We start from the raw sequence: 18,971 nt of genomic DNA, 5'->3' as shown, positions 1-18,971 counted from the left end.
TCAAACATACACAATTCCAGAAAAAAACATTGCATGGTGTGGACAACCTTTACCCCTTAAGCAGCTAAATAAGATGTTATGAGGATGTTTGTCTATGCATACTACATTATAGCACATATAAGTTAGCAGACCACAGAGTGCTTGTTTTTCAGAGGGTAGTGATTCTTTCCGTCTCTTCACTTGAGATGTGTTGTGTGCACATGAATAAATTGACCTGAAGACATGACCTGGTCACCTCTTGAGAGCCAATCCTGTGCTCTGAACTCATCTGAAATGAGGCTCTGGTGCTTGTTTTGTTCCATTTCAGTTTTACTGTGTGGTTCCATTGTGTTGCTTTAAGAAGAAAGAGAAAAAAAAACCCTTTTCTTGTCACCTCCCTTATTTCTGAGCCTTTTCCTTCAGCCATTTCTCCTTTCTACTTGTTCCTTCCCAAGAGGAGGGCCTCCACTGCAGCCTAGAAAGAGCAGGGGAATTTTATACCCTCATGGCTGTTTCATTGAAACAAGGGAATTCCACAAGGAGTTGAGCATAAAACTCTGCTTAGAATAAGATGAATTTTCAAAGTTTTTATTCGAGTCACTGACATTTAAAGGAACCCGAGAAAGCCTTCAAAATTCAGACTTTAAGAAATGACTTAAAATCTGACTGCCTTTCCATATACTCATGTTAAAGTGAATCTATATCTAAAATCACTTTTCCACTTTCAGTAAAGGTAAAGTATTAAACAAGTACTACATATGGATTAAAGTTTTTAGCTGCACGTTGGTGGCAAGGTTAGAGGAAGAACACAGGCATTCTGTTGGCAGGCACCTGCCCTGTGACTGCTGCTGCCAGCGCTGGGGTCACTGCAGCTGATTACCCGGTCAGAATATACATGTATGCACTCTGAGTGTGCCCCTTTTGAATCAATATAGGTAGCATCATATTATTATTTATCAATATAAGCAACAACCTGAAAAAAGCAGAACTAATGAAGGCAATGAAAAATATGATAAATACAAATTAACCCCAAACATTTCATATGAGGGCGTTTATTTTTCATTTATTTAATTAAACGTGGACACAGCGTTTTGACATTTTACTACTAGGGGAGTATTGATAAATGAGGACCTTTGAGTGAACATTCAGCTCATTTTCTGCTGAATGTCAGCAGCAAGCCTATCCACATAATAACGAGAAAATTATTCGCTTCATCAAGAAAGTGCTGATGTCAGGGCCGGAAACGAGGTTTCACACAGTTTTGAACGATCCGTATGTAGCCATGCACCATCATTACAATAAACACAGCGATCCAGTACGCTGGACTACGTCATATAGTATGACTAATTTACATTAAAGCTACTCTGTGGAAGTTTTGTCTCCCCCTGGTGGAGCAATGCTACAGAAAGTGATTTACCTGCCTGTGGTATAGGAGCTGGGCTAACCCAGCCTGGAACTAAGGGAGAGAGCAACATAAATGCACCATCAGAAATCATTGTTTGTCCCTGCCCTATTTGTCGCTCAGAGTAATCTGAGAGACATTATTATTTTCCCTCAAAGATGAAAAGTATTACCGACTTTGCAAACACAAGGGGATGTAGACATAATGGAGCCTGAATACACATTACCTTTGACTTGTAGATTGACGGTACAGAAGTCAGCTATGTAGCTTTTTATTTTACTGAAAGTATTCATTATTAGAATTGTGTAAATATAATAGCTCAGTATTTTTTTTTCTAACAAAAAAGGACCAGTGCAGTTCGGTAGCATTTGTCCTCACTGTGTCTGCACTCCTTTGGACCAATATCTTCAGCTTTTTATTGGAAGGTGTCAGTCCAAGGTTTCACCATGATACACCAGTGGTATACTGTGAATACAGAGAAATGCTGCCTTATTCTGGAGAGATGCAGTCGTGAATGCAATACTGAAGAAAATGTGTCAGACTGAAAATTTCTCTACCTGCCTGTTACTTGGATGTGATTAGTTATCATTCTAAAATATTTTGTAGGAAGGGATGTCAACTTTTTCTCAGTTGGACTTCTTCCTGAGAGTTGGACATCAAACACACATTTTCCTTGTTGTTTGAGTCACCAGATGTTTGAAGAGTTAACTGTACATATCCAGTCAAAAGTGTAGGAAAATGCTCTGAGAGACATAACAGGAGGTGTCTGTGTGTGAGCGCTGTCTGTTGACACATCATTGCAGTCCCTTTGGCTCTTTGGCAGCTGTGCTTGCAGTTAGCTCTTCCCTGTTGGCATGTGTAAACTAGTTGACTCAGTCCTTCTTCCTGACTGGACATGGTGCTTCATTTGTCTCTTTTTTCCCAGCCTAAGTTACTGTGTGTGTGTTTGTGTGTGTACCTCAGTAGAACCCAGCATAGGGAGAAAAAAGTGAGGGCAAAAATGATGATGATTTTGTTTTGCGCGTGCCTCTATCCTCCTGTGTGTGTGTGTGTGTGTGTGTGTGTGTGTCTCGCCCTCTTTCTATTTTGTTTTTTACTTCTCTCTTTCTCTCTACTTATCTTCCTGTCTGGCCCAGTGCTGGGACAGGGGGAACCAGCTGGGTCGATTCTTGCCCTGGTCTGCTTCACACGCTCATGTCTCAAGGCTGATGACTAATAGCTCTAAAATCAACAAACCCAGGAAAGAAAGTCTTCAACTATCCAGCTCCTCATTCCCACACACATTCTTCCTCAGTATAACTGTCTGTCCACATTATCTTTACACAAATAAATCACATGCATAAACACACTTAAATCCAGACATATACAGATATTTTTTTATAGACACACACACCAGCCTCCTATCCCCTGCAGCAATTAGCTATGACAGGTCAATTAACAGGCTTATTTATGAGCAAGGGATGCCTGCTAGTTGTGTTGTAATGATTCCAGATACTCTCTGTACGTGCATGAGGGAAATTGAATTGATGATGAATGTGGGCTTAAGGCCTTAGCTGGGGGCTGCATTTGCTCTTCATTAACTATGCTTTTCCAACACCAGGTTTCTCTCACCATTAAAGTGAACATTGAGCCTGAAACACTGGACATGCTGTATGTTTTAAGGTTCCTCCGTGTCGTTGGACAGTACAGACATTCATTTATTTGCATATTTAAGTCTCTTAGACAAATGTTTTAAAGGTAGGGTAGGAGATTTCATTCTGAGGCACTTTTTGTTAAATTAGTGTAACTTCTCTTTACAATCCGATAACAACCGATTAGTTCGGCAGTTTCGCTTTAAAGCAAAGAATATTAATCATCTGTGGAAGCTATAAAACTCTAAAAACATCAGCCAATCCTGCGAGGCGCTCCTGCGCGTATAGTTGGCTGGTTGTCACTCTCTTCCTGCTCTGCGCACACCAGAGAGGTACGTGCATGATGGCCGAAGTCAAAGACTGGTTAGGAGGCGTGGCTTCGGGGTGAGCTCCAGAGAAAGGGGCATGTGTTTACTTTCAAAATCTGGTTGACTCTCACTGAGTTTTCAAAATCTCCTACCCTACCTTTAACCTGTGGCAGGCACTTACAGTATACAGTAACATCCATTTATCTTCCACACATACATTGTCAGCACGGATGCTATGAAGACAGAAGTTTGTCTTCAGAAGTTACAGAGTAGCCTATAGCTCACTATGAGCGTTTCTGTCACGTGTGTTGTTAAAATTGTTATCTACATTTTTGGGTTTGACCACACTGCTGTGGCCTGCCAGCGTGTAAAAAAAAATGGTGTGTGCAAGAGTGACTGGACCATTAAGTTTGTGTTTATATCATCAATAAAGCACTTAATGCGTTTAAATATTCATCCCCCTATTTGTGTCGTGACTCTGGTGAAAGGTAGATGAGGCAGGATGGATGAACGCATGCAAGACTGGGGTTGTCTCCTTGGCAACTGAAGGCTGCTTTGTACATGGCTGTTTTTTTTTTCTTCTTCTCTCCCTCGCTCTTCAACATACACTCCTTCGTATGCACACACATTTCTCCACTCCATCACAGCAGTTAGGGATACAAGTTTGACTTTGTAAAGTTTGCACTTGCTTTTCTCACATTTACACATGCATTATGTTTGTGCAGTCCATCATGTCAGCGTGTCCTTGCCCATGTGTGACCTGGGAACTTTGTCAACTCCATCAGGAAAATGGTGTGGTCCTCAATCATGGCCACTGAAGTCAGGAGGTTTGAGGTTATCACTGGTTCTGTCTCAGAGTGAAGTCAACAGACACCTTAGTTGTTGTGGCAGCATAACAACACAACAACTTCATTATTATTATTATTATTATTAGTAGTAGTAGTAGTAGTAGTATCAGAGCATGATGCATATGTAGGCGAGCCGTCATTCTGTAATCACATTGCAAACTGTATTTTTTTCTATTATAACAATTCTGACAGTTGCTTTTAATGCTTCGGTGTTATCTATCAGTTCATTTCACACAAGAACACACAGACACAAACCACTGCTGTGTAACAAATAGAGTTGTTAAATAATGTAGAGAGCATGCAGTTGTTATCCCAGCAGCAGTGAAGGCGAGCTGATAAATATAGCTTGTTACTCACTCCTTCTCACATATTTCCTCATATCTTACAACTTTGTGTTATGCATCAAGCTTTCCAAGGGCCAAAAGAAAAAAATAAAAGAGAAGGGTAAACCCCACGCCTGCTTGTCTTTCTTAGGTCTTCTCCCGCAGCCAGGCCTACATAGCCATGTTGCCTGAATTCTGATTGGTCAGTCACAGCATTCTGCAATTATTTCTAAAGAGCACATCACTGCTGACCGTTGCTATGGACACTGTTCTGATCACCGGAGAAGATCACATCCAATGCGCTAAAGTTGTTTGAAAACTCTTATTTAAAATTATCGACGTTGTCTGTGGTTGTGTAATAAATAGAATAATGTGCAGCGATCGCAATGTTACAGCAAAGTAATCAGAATCAGAAATACTTTATTAATCTGAGGGGGAAACTGTTTAACCTCTTCTTCTGTTAAACATTTATGGGAGGCGGAGTCCCTGTCAGGGACCTACATTTGGAATAAATATTTAATTAAGAAAATGTCCTCCAATTAATATTCCATGAATTGATTAATTGATGAATTTCTGCTCCAATGTACTAGCTGGTTTCTGTGTATCAAGAACCATTTTCCTCCTCCTGATCACCTCAGAGGTTAATGCAGACATCCACCACTGTCTCTTGCTGTTGTTCGTCCAATCATTCAGTCTTCCCCCATTTTCTGTTTATCTCACATTCTCCCTTTGTCTGTCTCTGGGGAGTGCCGGTTTCTTTGCAATCAATATTAGTGATTGAACTGCCTGCTGTTGACAAAGGAAATTACCTGACACAATTGGTGTTGTGCTGTTTAGCTTCTTTTCTCCAAGTTAAAACTGTAAAGAATGGCTCTATTAGTTTTATTATTCTGAATTCAGAAGCTTAGTGGTGATGTGTATGAAGGAGGAGAGGTTTCAGCTAACAGAAAATCAGTTCAAAATACATTATAATAAATTAATTTTACTTGGAGATTTTTTTTGTTTTAGCTTAAGTTTTTTTTCTTTCTGAGCTTACTCCATGCAAATATTTCCCCCATTGTCTTTAATTTAAACATGTATAATTTAAAACAGATGCCGTTGCAGGTGTTATAGCTCTACTTAAAGGTAGGGAAGGAGATTTCATTCTGATGCACTTTTTGTTAAATTAGTGTAACTTCTCTTTACAATCCGATTAGTTTTCGCATTACAACGAAGAATATTAATCATCTGTGGAGGTATAAAATGCTAAAAACATCAGCCAATCCTCCGGGTGGACCCTGCGCGGAGTATGGGCTGGTTGTAACTCTCTTCCTGCTCTGCGTGCACCAGAGAGGGTGTGTGTTTACTTTCGAAATCTGACTGACTCTCACTGAGTTTTCAAAATCTCCTACCCTACCTTTAAATGTCAGCAGAGGCATGCATGTGACAATTGGCACCCTATAGTGTGCTTGGCAGGACCTATTAGCAATGAAAATGTACAGCGAAGAAGACTCTGGTATAAAAGTACATCCAGACACACAGTTAAATAGCAGCATTGTAGCATTTGTAAATTAGAGGCCCACGGCCTGGCCTTTTGACCAATTAGCCTCTTTTCTCTACTACCTAATGGGATGGCCATTTAAGTGTCATTCTCTGCCCTGCTATGCTCATAGTTATCTTTTTCAGGGAGGTTAGTATGTCGAATAAATGTCAAAAATCAGTAATGGGATCAATCACGTCAGAAGGAAAATGATGAATCCAGGTCACATACACCTATAAGACCACACATAACTGTATCAATGCGTTGCTCTCTTTACAGAGGAATGTCAAGACTCTTAACAGTATCAGACACTGTGTCATGTAGCTGAATTGTACAGCAGCATCTCAATCTGAGGCTTTTCTTTTTGATAGGCAATGTTAATGTCTTCATGCAGCTAAAGAAACCATTGATCTAGATTATATGTGGGAAAAAAAAACCTTCTCCTTTATCTGTTCACCCAAAGTTCCCCTTTGAACAATATTTATATGATTTTCTAATTCACTTAAATTCTCATGGGAGGATTTTGAAGTAGATGTTATTTGGTTCCACATGAGTGCAGGAGTGACAGCATATTGACGCTTGTTTCATTTTGGCGTCGTGTTGAGAGCATGTCCATGGAGAGCAGAAACTTTTTATTCCTGTGTACAGCTCACTGACTGCACACACCGAAGGCCTTTGAGGTGCTGCCACTCGCCTCTGCATTTCCTCTCACTTTGTGCTCCAGCCAACAAAAGTAATGATGTCTTTGGAAACAGTTTTCCTGCTTCTCTAAAACAATAGCTGAACCCTATGCAGCTATTGGCTTGCATTAATACAAGGGTTACTCTAAGGAGCTAAACTGTAGGAAGGCAGGGTCACACCTTGGTGGTTGGTCATTGAGACCCACTTTTAAAGCATCTACTACATGTACATATAAACTGAATGCAGGAAAAAAAAGAGCTAGCATGTTATAGTAGATTATTTGTGTCCCCACTCGCTCCTCTGTGGATTACCCAGAGGCCATCTGTGTTCCTCACAGTGTTTGGTACCTGGGGGGCTTGTTGGAAACCAGGCCAACCCACATTTGTGTGCCTCACATTGCACTGATTCCCTTCTGCGCTGGTATTTCAAAGCTGTCTCCCTCTCTCTCTTTCTCTCTCTCACACGACTGTGTCCCCTCTGGTGTGTGGATAGCACATCAATGGGAACATTAAAGGTTACAAGGCTCGACAAAACGACACACTCACAACTTCAACCTGACAGTTTACTGTATACCCTTTGATCCTGCAGTCACACACACACATACACACAGACACGAGTTGTCTATCTCGGTCAGGCTTCCTAACACCCTCTCTGTGTCACACACTACACAGTGTTATGGCATCAAGTGTGAATTTTGAAAAGTTTATGAAATTTAGAGCCTGGTGATTTGGTAAATGTAAATTAAAACCCAAAACGAATACGTCTTCTCCCTTTCTTTGTTTCTTCCCCCTCCCTTTTTTTTCTTTTTACAAAATCCCTTTTCTTTTATTGAGGAAATCCAGTATACCTGTGAAAACTCTTAGTTCTAAAAATATTTCTTGGTTGTAAATCAAGCAACCTTGCTGCTCTCAAGGTTGAGAAATTCTGCACCTCAGCACAGTACACAGCTGTGGTGTTTAAGTGTGAGGCACTGTTGGTAGAGACTCACACTTCAGCAGTGAACATTCACTTAAAGGGCACTTTTATTTTGAGCCTTCCCATAAAAGTAAATACTTAAATATAATATAGAATCCTGCCAGTTCTGCAATGCCAGTATATTTCATTGTTTTTTGCTATGTGCCATTCTCTTTGATGTTTTTGAGGAAATTATGATGTGATTGTTATGTAGCTTAAAGGAGCAGTGTCAAGGTCAGTATTTGTCAGTGGGCTTCCTTCCCACATATATTTTCCTCGTTGCCTTTAATTACACACTGTTAATTGCAGATGTGCTTGCAGGTGTACAGAAATATGCATGTGTTAAAAAAAATCGGCATACTATAGTGTGCAGAACTGTGTGTAGGATTTTGGAATAACGGCCCATCTTGCTGCACCATGAAGAAACAGCATCACAGTGTTTTTAAATTAGAGCACCATGGCCCTTTGACCAATTAGCCTCTTTCCTTCACCACTCCTGAATTTTCCTCACAGCTACCACTCTGCCTAACAAATCAAATAAACCCTTTGCACAAATGAGCCAAGGAACTAAAGCCATCCAGCTTGTGTGACTGTATTTCTTTTCTTTCTCCTTCACCACCCAATCAGCTCCAGGGTTCTCCTAATTATTTTATTTATTCATTCAAAGAAGATCTCTCATTCTGGGACTAAATTAGAAAGAAAATAGGAAAGAGAAGGTACTGCTTGTATGCTTTCCTCCACTTTATGAATGTAATTGGATGAACTGTTGAGGAGGTGGAGAGGGTGAATGTGAAAGAAAATGGTTTAGGGTACCTTAATTGATATGAATATGCAGAATCCATAGACAAAAGACAAGCTTTTGGTACCAGAGGCTTTCTGGTTGGTAGTATTGATCATACTATATCCAGACATGGCTATTCAATCTTCTCTATGTGAGGATGTGACCATATACCAAGGACATTTACATAATTATCCATTTCCACTCAGATTATTTGTGTGCCTTTACCTTGGCTTTCTGTGATTACAATGCAGGTGAGGTGAATAAACATGCAAGCCATCATGCTGCTCCTTCTCTTTTGCAATGAAAAATAAGTTAGTGATAACTACCCTGTGACTTACTTGACATTGCTGTTAGATGCTATCAGTGCAGCACTCACAGATTAAAACACAGGTAATGGAATGCCGCAGCAGTGAGATATGGTTATCACGGTGTTCACCCTGCCATTCTCCACCTTTTATTTACTCGGAGCATACGGGGTTAGGTCAGGCTTTACTCCTTGGTGGGTCAGTACCAGGTTAATTGAACCCACTCTTGCTTTGGCTTGATATATTTACACACACATTGATGGCAGGCCCGCTCCGTTGCTCTAACCACAGCATGTCAGCATTAACAGATGGAGTTTTTAAAGCGAGGCCGGTCATGCATATTGGCCACCCCTTCACGCCTGCACCTGTTCACTCTCTCGTTAACCTGTAAGTACTGTAGAGATGGTCCTCTCTGTTGTTTTGGATATTATTGTGGGCTTGCTTGTGGGCTAGATATAATAGAAAATACAGCTGTAGTCTACGAACCACTCCATACACCAGTTTTTGCATGGAGCAGATTACTGTTGAAACTAAGGAAATCCCTCAGACATGATTATACAACAAGCATTTTGGCTATGATGCTTAAAATGATATGTAATCACTGTAGCTTGCAGGAAAACAGCAATAAATTCTACAGTCATGAAAGCTGCTTTTGTTGTTTTTTAGCAACAAAGTTTCCCTGTTTATTTGCTTTTTCCCTCCTCAGATGCTAGACAGAATACACTTGGTTTTTGATTAGCTGGGTGCGATGGGCTTTTGGTGCCTTGGTACACCACTGTAATTAGGCTGTCAGTCAAAACCAGATGGCTGGTGGCTAAAATGGGGAAGCCGCCTGGAAAGTTTGTCAGATGATTCTCCTGTTTAGTGTTGTTGTTGTGGGTCCGCGAATGATTGTGGGACACAAATCCTAATTCTACTGACGGATACTACTTATCTGTGTATTGTTCTTGAGCAATAAATTCTTACAGCAGAATGCCTCACAGAGGAGAAAGCTGTAATGTTAGCTGCTGTATGAATTTTATTCAGACGATTATTCTAATACTGATTCATCTTTTGTTTTAGCAGGGATCCAGCTGTGTGTTTATGCGTCATACTCATATAGCATCTGTCTGTCTTTGTCTGCATTTTCTTCCTAAACAGATTGTGTTTGAAGGAATTCGAGATGCTGGATTTGAGGGGGATATTGCCATTGACGACGTATCCATCACCATAGGAAAGTGCAAGCAAGAGAACACTGTAGCCAATGCAGGTAAGAATTTAAGGGAGAATGTACATTTTGTGTGTGTGTGTAAAGACAAACACACACAGTGAAGTAGAGTATGATCCTCTGTGTGCATGCACCTTCAGAGGACCTGCGATAAATACAATTCTTATATATCTTAATCTTGTTGACATGCCAGTAAGTTTATCTTCTAGAAAATAGTGAAACAAAGCTGAAAATAACTTTAAATTGGGATGCAGCAGAGAGGGTCGTTTCTATGGATGCCTTCCTTTTCAGAGACAGAAGAAAATGAGAGTTCACTTGTCTTCTTAAGTGTTTGTGAGCTGGGAATATAGCAGAAAGAAAAATATTGTCATTGTGAGGACACAAATGTGGCACACAGTGTAAGACATAAACTGCCCAATTTCTCTATACCACTCAGGCTGACATGCTGAGTCAAATCAAGCTGTCTTAGTTTGGTACTTAAAAATACTGTTTGTGAGAAGCCACTTTATGTTAAGGGTGAATCAGAATCAAAAAATAGGCCATTTTAGTGACGGACTCTGTGTCCATGTGAAGGTGTGGAGGGACTCCAATAGCCTGGAGGGAGGGATAGTTGAGAAGAGAAAAGGTCAAAGAAAAGAGAGTGACCAAAACCGTGTTAGTTGTGCGCATGGGTTTGTGTGTGTGTGTGCGTAAGTGTGAGAAAGGAGAGAGACGTGGAGAGAAAATGGGTCCAAGAACCAGAAGACAAAAGAGAATCCAAGACTTAGACCTGCCAGCAGTTTAGTTATAGTGAGAGCTGCCCTCTGTCAGCCAAGTCATGCATCCAAACACACACACACACACACACAATCACTCACATGCATAGGGACATTATTTTATCTACAGAGTTTCACAGAAAAGCTAGTTGGCACCATTATCCTTGCCTGCTGCCACTGCTGGTAGGTAAAATGGGGACAGTCTGAAACGTTGGATCTGCATAACAACCAGACGAGCTTGTCCTCACCAGAAAACAACAGTTATATCAAACAACTGAAGGGGAACAAATTAATTTAAAATCTTCCAGGCACCAGGACTTGTCACCATGGTAGCCAGGAGACCATAAGTTTTTTTTATATGATTAGGAAACTTAGCTTAGATGAGAGATGGAGGGGAGATGTCTGTTTTAACACAAACCATAATCAAACATAACCAAGTAGTTTTAATGTCTGGGTTTAGGCTGATCATCCTATCCTTTTGATGACTTTGTCAGTCTTCACTGTCAGGCATATTTGACCTTATATTTTGTATTGATAATTACTGGCAAACAGCACACTATGCGTGAGGGGTGCAGTGAATTAAATCACAGATTCACATGGATCAAAACATAAAACACATATAAAACAGGAAAAAGTGGAACAAATATATATATATAAGGCAAAATAGGAACCCCAGGAAGTACAGACATATAGGAGGCGTGATGTGTTGAGGGTCTTAGAACAAGTGAGATTTTATGCAGCAACATGTGGTGACAAGTTTTCATCTCCTTAACTTTTGCCAGGATTCAATACAAAGAAAATAATAGAGGCATGAAAACAAAAAAAACAAAAAAACAGCAAAAAATACACTCCACTGAATTATTAACAATCTCCTTTTACCTACTCAGGGCCCTAGTGTAAGACGCCTGTGTGTGTGTGTGTGTGCTTATGAGTTTGTGCTTGGATGTGTGGTGCGAACTCACACGCATATGCATTTAACAACACTGGCGGATGGAGTGAATAATGGATGAAGGTGTAAACAGGAAGAGGAAAGCTCTTGAGCTCCCAGAGTGTGTGCGCGTGCATGTGTGTCCTGCAGGTTTCGTGCGGGCAGAGGCATACAGTGCAGACAGATGGGTAATTATCAGGCAGGCGACTGAAGCGTCTTTGCCACTTTCAGGAACACAATGCATCTGTCTTGTGTAAAAATTTTACCTCCATGGAGTTGGTGAGGTAGAATGAGGATTACAGAAGGAATAAATTATACTGTTTGTCCAGCCTGACCACAAATTTAATGACAAATTTGAATGTGGTTAGGATTGACTGTGCACTATAGTAAGCAGACTGAAATCAGTAGCAGTCTGCTCCTTGTCAAGGAGTTGGATCACTGACAGCTTACAAGTTGACTAAATCCAAATCAATAAACATGGAATCATAGGTTTATTCTTTAACTTTTAAAAAATGTGTTTTTACTTACTTACCTGCAAGAGTTTTCATGCAGGTTCACTTCATTATCAAGGGACCTGCAGACCCGTTAACCTGCAGTCCTCCTCAAATAATCCATAATTCCCTTGGTGCAACTCTACCTGTGCAAATCACACAGCTCCACCTGCCTCCGACGTGTAAAGAAGCCAATAAGTGGTAATGCTCTGCTATCATGCTGATCCCTTACTTTATTTTCTGATACAAATTGCTTAAATAAAGGGAAGTTGCTGAGAGATTTTTCTCAGGCATTGACAATAGCAGTGACATCACATAGTGTAATTTTTTAAATGAGTGTAAAGCCTCACAAAATCATGGGTTTCTTAAAAATAAATAAATGACAACAGTTCTGTTACTAATGCACTGATCGAACTAGTCGATAAATATGTTTAAGGTTTAGCAGGTTGCACTAAAGCAGTAAAAGATGGGAAATGTTGTTGGTTTAATCACATGTGCATCACAGAGAAGATGTAGATTGAAGAAAAACAGACACACACACACAAGCTGCTCCAACACTAGATTGAGTGTAAGAAAGAGCGAACGAATGAAGTAGAGTGTGAAAGAGAGCATAGGGTGGGTTAAGGGACAGATAAACAGAAATATGTAAAACACTATCTTTCCACATCAATTTGATGCCTGCACGCTGTACTATAGAAATGTATGTGTGTGTTGGCTGCATACAAATCTTGCTTTATTATAAATATAGATTTTCTGCCTAGAGGAAAGGACCCTTGATACGAAGTCATATTATCTATTTAAAACAATATCTACTTTTTTATTTATGAAACCGTAAATTGAGCAGCTTGTATTGGTAATTTCTGTATATTGTGTGTGTGAGTGTGTATACACTGTTCTTGTAATATATTAAGATAAAAGAAAATATGTTTTAGATGATCTGAAGTATGCAGCTGACGGCTGTTTTCATCTGCAAACAGGTTCTAAACAATTACGCCACCTGAGAGATGTGTGCGCTGAATCTTCAAACTGTGCATAAACAGTCCCAACCTGTAGAGGAAGAAAGAAAGAAAAAAAACTAAGAAAACAATCCATCACATATTGGTGATGACATCAATCGCAACTTCTTTTCTGCGTTCAGATCTCAAAGCTGTCATGACAATGTGTGGGATCTCAATGGTGAATCTCTCAGATTCTCTTGTTTACTCTTCCACCCCCTCATATGGCTCTATCTGTCTCCTTATTCAGCCCCTTCATTCTGACAGTGTGTCTCTTTTCACCATGTGTAATCATACAACAACCTCCTTCCCCTCTTTAAACATTGGTACATACTTTGATTTGGTTCAAATGATGCTTCTTGTTAAGAAACTTTCTACCAAAAAATTTCTTTTACTTTAACACAGCCTTAACACAGAAGAAATAAATATGAAATTTACCTGTACGGCTTATGTAGCCATCTTTGGTCATGTGAATATGTGCATGTCAAATCCTGCCACAGTGAGACCTGCCACCATGGCCGTCGAGAGAAGCTTGTTGCAGATGGAGTAAGGCTTATAATGTTGTTTGTTAAACCATATTAAACAAGTATGTCTTTGTTTCCATAGTTCTAATTGGAGGATCACACTCACTCCTACTGACCAACTGGCTGACCTTTGGCCTCTCCTGCTTCCTGTCACTACTCTACAGATGATGATGAACACTTTCCACAGCATCGCCGCCTGTCTGTGCTGACAGACACTGCCCTGACTCGCGCTCTTTTACTTCTCTCGCTACCCTCCTCCCTGTCCTTTCCTCTGCGTTACTGTCTCCTTACTCAGCTGTCCTCGTCACTCCTCTATCCTTCACGCCTCCATTTCATCCTTCTAGCTCAGATAAAAAAAGTCTTTGTCTAGTCTCCTGTCCTTCGCTTTCTTTGAATATATCCCCAATCCAATCAGTATAACCAAGTGATGCTTATACTGTATTTAAGGTTAACATACTGAATGATCTTTGACAGTCAAACTTGGCATTCTGTCCTTAATCACTTTAGATTCACATAATCCATGTTAATGTGTCACTTTGTCATCTTTTCCACCTCTTTCATCAACCTAATCCGTCCATATGTGCTCCCTCTATGTATCTCCACTCCCTTGAACCACGATCCTTGACGTCCCCTCCACCCTATTCCTCAGACACACCAAAGTGTCGGACACCTTACCAAAGATGACAAAGGACCTGAGGGAATGAAATGAGTCAAGAGGGATTTTAAGAAGAGAAAGTGAAAGCGAGAGAAAAAGTGGTTAAAAAAAGGGATCTTTTTCCACAAACACTGTCTCCTTCCATCCCAGCCTTTGGGATCATGGGAGCTTCTGACAGACAGATGAAAAAGCTGATGAATGAATGAATGAATAAACACATGAATGGTCGAAGCAAGGACGAACCAGAGACAAAGGATAAATGGAGGGTGCCCCTAGTGGCTCTCTGCTGCCACAAGAGACAAACCTCAGTGCGGATTATACGTGTACATTTATCTATATATATTACATATAACAAAAATTTAAACTAAAACACAACTAGGACAGTGGAGGACTTTACAAAATGAAATTAAAGAAGCACAACATTTATACAAACTCTGCTGTTCCTTTGGGTTTTATTCTTCTTATTATGTGATGTTGCAATTTGTCAGACCTATTCAATGTTTTTGATATTTTGCTTTTTGTTTTGTTATGGCGTCATGAAGGTCAAGAGCAATGGGTAATAAAGTATTATATTAATATTTATGAGAGGAACTGAACATGATTTAAATGCGTGAAGGGAAATGGAAAGATGACCCATGCCATCTTAATAGACCCTCAACTTTTCTTGCACATACAGTATACTGAACACACATACACACAATAATAAACCCAGAAACAACACAACTTATTTGTCCTCGCTGGCATCACAGTCAGCCTTTCAGCTCACCCTTGGTCTGACGTAACACTGAGGTAAAAAATTATAAATGATGGATGCATCTTTCACATTTCTGCTCACATTTTCATAAACTTCCTCGCCGGACTTCGGTCTGTCTGCAAGAGGACATGTAAAGGAAACTGTGGTGTGGTTACAGGAAGCAGAAAAGGGAGTAAGTTGCAGCACATCTTTCTCCACAGGTTATTGAATGTAATGAATGAATTACTCATGCATCACTGGGTGAAAGATGGAGATTGCCAGGTGTGCATTGCGTGACTGTCGTAGTTTATTGTCATGTTGAATGTCTGTAGCATATTCAGTTTTCATAGATATGGTTGTTAAAATTAAGCAATACTCATATCTATAGGTCTATATGCATTAGTTTTTGATTTAAGAAAGAAGTTCAGAATGCACACAACCCAGTGTCCAACAACACATTATAAACACATAATGCATTATAATGTGTTGTACCAAGTCTGAGTTATAATAGCCAGCGTACTCATCTTTCATATCAGATGTAAAATTTTAGCTTACCGTGCTTCAGATTATTTAAATCTCCACACTGACCTGCTGTTCCTGATCTGCTTGCGTATGCTTCTTCACCATGTGTACATGTGAGTGTACTTCTGTCTGTGTCATCTCATATTGTCATTCCCATTTTTTTCTTTATTCTGTTATTGTGCTATAATTTGTATTACTTGCTTATGAATCATAAATAATACATACCATGCATAGATGATGTGCCTATGTGTTTGGTGGCCAGGGTTGCACAAGACATGTGAAGATCACCATACTGTACAACAGCTGCAAGGATATGTAAAGCATGAAATGCCACTGTCAGTACTTTGTTATACATGGAATCTCTTCACAAGCAAACCTGCAGTATTGTAAAAAATCCTACATGTAGTCATTGATGAATTCAGCTGATGGGAGGTCTGTTATTGATACAAGCCACTGAGGTCATTTTAAGTTACAGCCTTTGTCAGTGTAGCTTCTTTTGGTCATATAAGTTGTACAGTATTATAAGCATTATCCAACACAATAGCAGTTACACCTTAGAAATATTATTAAGCATTGATGTGCATGGCATTTCATCATGCTGACTGTCAAATCATTCGTCATATTGCCTCATATCACTTGGACATGTGGCAACTGCAAATTAATGATGGAAATCTTATGCTGCATTGTCTGTAACCATTTTGACAAGGACATGCACACATTTGTTTGCCTTTGTATAATGAGATGATTTAGGACTAGAAGTTAATAGTGACAGATGGTCTGATACCAGGACAGAAAAACAAAGCATAATAAGTATACATATCCACAGGTAGAATTAACCCAACCCACTGCTGAGCTCTTCTGTTATTATCTAGTGATGACTGATTAAACAATGCGTCACTTTTTTATGACATGTGGCAATATGGCAAGATTAGAATGTATGTATGTAATAGAGAAACAGTTTGTTATTGTTATTTTTTTTGTTATGAAATTTCATTTACACACTAATTCTTCCAAAGTAGTACACAACATGAGGCATCATAGGCAGTGCTGGATTCCTGCTTAAATTACCATCCAGTGGGAATCAGAATATGTAAGCCACTGTTTTGTTTTGTTTCAATAATGACCATTTTATTCATAATTGCCATTGCACAGTATTATCACAAGTAGCAACATGGTCATGTTGTAGGACAGATGCAGAGTGAGGTAGCTTTCAAGTGATGTTCATTATTAATAATCCAATATAACACGTCCTGTGCTTCATTTGCAACAAAGTAACACCTGTCAATAAAATGGAAATTTAAGATAATCAAAGAAATGTATTGTCAACAAACTTCTGTCCCAGATAATTAACATATTCAACCTGCTGGCTGTCAAGCTGTAGCTAAAGACAGTGAAAAGTGAAGCACAGCTGGTAGTTTGAACACAACAGTCCAGCACTGAGGGTGTTTTACTGCAGTAAAATGATTTTTACACATTTATGAAAACAACCTAAATGGACGGTGGAGTATCTTGGATGAAAACCAAAATCACTACAATAGCCTTATCGTTTGTCATTCTGAGGAGGATGATGCTGATAAGGAATGCCTTTACTGTCCAAATGTTTAAAGCCCTTATTGCATTTCTCCAGATCTCCAGAATAGTTAATCCAGTATTAAATTATTTTGATAAAGTCAAACCAAAGAGAGGACTAAAATATTTACCACCTGCCGAAAATGACTCTGACCTTTTTTATGTGGCAAGTATTGGAGAATATTATTTAAAAATAAGCAATCCTTTCAAAATATGAAACATACGTGATCGATGTATGTGATGTCAAAATTCTAGGACTTGTGTCCATTAAATGTCTATTTCCACCTTACGTCATTCATCTGTCACCTCTTACACACACACACACACACTTTACAGGTAGATTTCTGCCATTGTACAGACCAATAACAACAACTGGGATGACAAACTGACTGTTAATCTTTCACCTCATTGTATAATGTCTGGCTACTGTCTTGGAATGATTGGAGCTGACCATGATGAGATTACGTAGAAGCTGCCAAACACTGAGCAACTGGGTGACAACAGGCAACAGAAAATAAAGTGAAGCATACACTCGAGAGTTCTTTTCTTTTTTGTGGGTTAAGTTAAAGATAATAGATAATGTTAAAGAATTAGCATCTGAGTGTTGGCAACACTGGGGTAATTTTCCCTATAATGTGACTGAAGACATTATTTGGATATTACAGCCTTGGTTTGAAAACCAGACTTACCTTTCCCACTGTGACCCATGCCAGGTTTTCCAAACAAAGATTCACGTTTATTTACAGAAACAGTGTTTCAATTTGATGATTCATCAACTCAGCTTTGTTCAACATATGTCTGACCCGCAAGCCTTTCAAGTCTCCACAAGTAACATAATCACAGCGTCTCAGTGGACTTTTTGGTCAACACACAACCATCTATCTGTGCAGTGTTCAGTGGTAGCAAAGCACGCCCTTCAAAATGATATGCCTTAAAATCTTATAAATGACATTTTTAGGACTCACCTGACTGTTGTGATTTACTGTGAAATGCATTGTCTTCACATTAAGCAAGGAAACAGTGCAGTGGTCACAGTGGCAGTGCACATATTGACTGTCAGGTTTTACAGCTCACAGCAGTCAATGTCTTGATCCATTTTGGAGCGAAAGATGTGAAATGCACCTTTAATGGGGAGAAAAGGGGAAAAGGGTCACACACAGTGCTGCGTGTTGTATATCTCTGTCATGTACCTAAGTATTTTAGAGGAAAATATATTTCAAATATGACTGAAAGGTAAATAAACATTAATGAAACAAAGGTGTATTTACTTCTATCTTTCTGCTGTGTATGAAGGGAAAGCAGACGACAGGATTGATAGCAGTCTCATGTTAATAAGAACCTATTAGTTGTTTAACTACTAACTTAAATTTATTATTGAATGATGAAAATAAAAGCAAACCTTCTCTAGTTTCTGCTTTTGTACCTTATGACTCTTTGGATATAAGATGACACATCATATTGTTGTCCTATTTCACATATTTCTTCTTCTTGAGGTGACTGAATGTAAGATGAGCGTGGCCACTAATGAATAGTAGCCCATCAAACTTGTGAAAAAACAATAGTAAGGATAGAACATGCTAGAACACCTGAAAACCTTTTTATCCTGATATTTTGGGTAATACTGCAAACCAGACGAGCATTATTATGCTGTATGTGGGCTTTGGCTTTGACATGGAATTCATTTAGTAAATTCAAATATTTTTAGCGTCCATGCTCTTCAGATTATGTGTGACTTATTCAGCTGCAAAGTGTTTCAAGTGAAATCGCATTCTCGGGCACATATCACAACAGCAGGGGGTTAATTACAGGATACTATTCAAGAGCTTTGAAGCGTATTGCCCACAACTTACAGGATACTACC

The 18,971-nt window shown here is 39.4% G+C and overlaps 1 protein-coding gene across 3 annotated transcripts in view; it reads left to right on the top strand.

Annotated features, from left to right (window-relative positions):
- mdga1 (MAM domain containing glycosylphosphatidylinositol anchor 1) overlaps positions 1 to 18,248 on the top strand; it is a 133,757-nt gene extending 115,509 nt beyond the window's left edge. For 2 of the 3 annotated variants that reach the window (XM_028402468.1, XM_028402467.1), the window contains exons 17-18: positions 9,872 to 9,980; positions 13,714 to 18,248. In XM_028402468.1, the coding sequence (XP_028258269.1) occupies positions 9,872 to 9,980; positions 13,714 to 13,799 (195 nt within the window). In that variant the 3' untranslated portion in view covers positions 13,800 to 18,248. The remainder of the gene's footprint in view (positions 1 to 9,871; positions 9,981 to 13,713) is intronic. The other variant, XM_028402469.1, reaches the window with a different exon arrangement.
- The last annotated feature ends 723 nt before the right edge of the window (positions 18,249 to 18,971 follow it).

The sequence above is a fragment of the Parambassis ranga genome, chromosome 3 (genome assembly GCF_900634625.1).
Source record: "Parambassis ranga chromosome 3, fParRan2.1, whole genome shotgun sequence".
Taxonomy (NCBI): Eukaryota; Metazoa; Chordata; class Actinopteri; family Ambassidae; genus Parambassis; species Parambassis ranga.
Note: the sequence above shows the minus strand (reverse complement) of the source record. Positions and strands in the feature narration are given on the sequence as shown.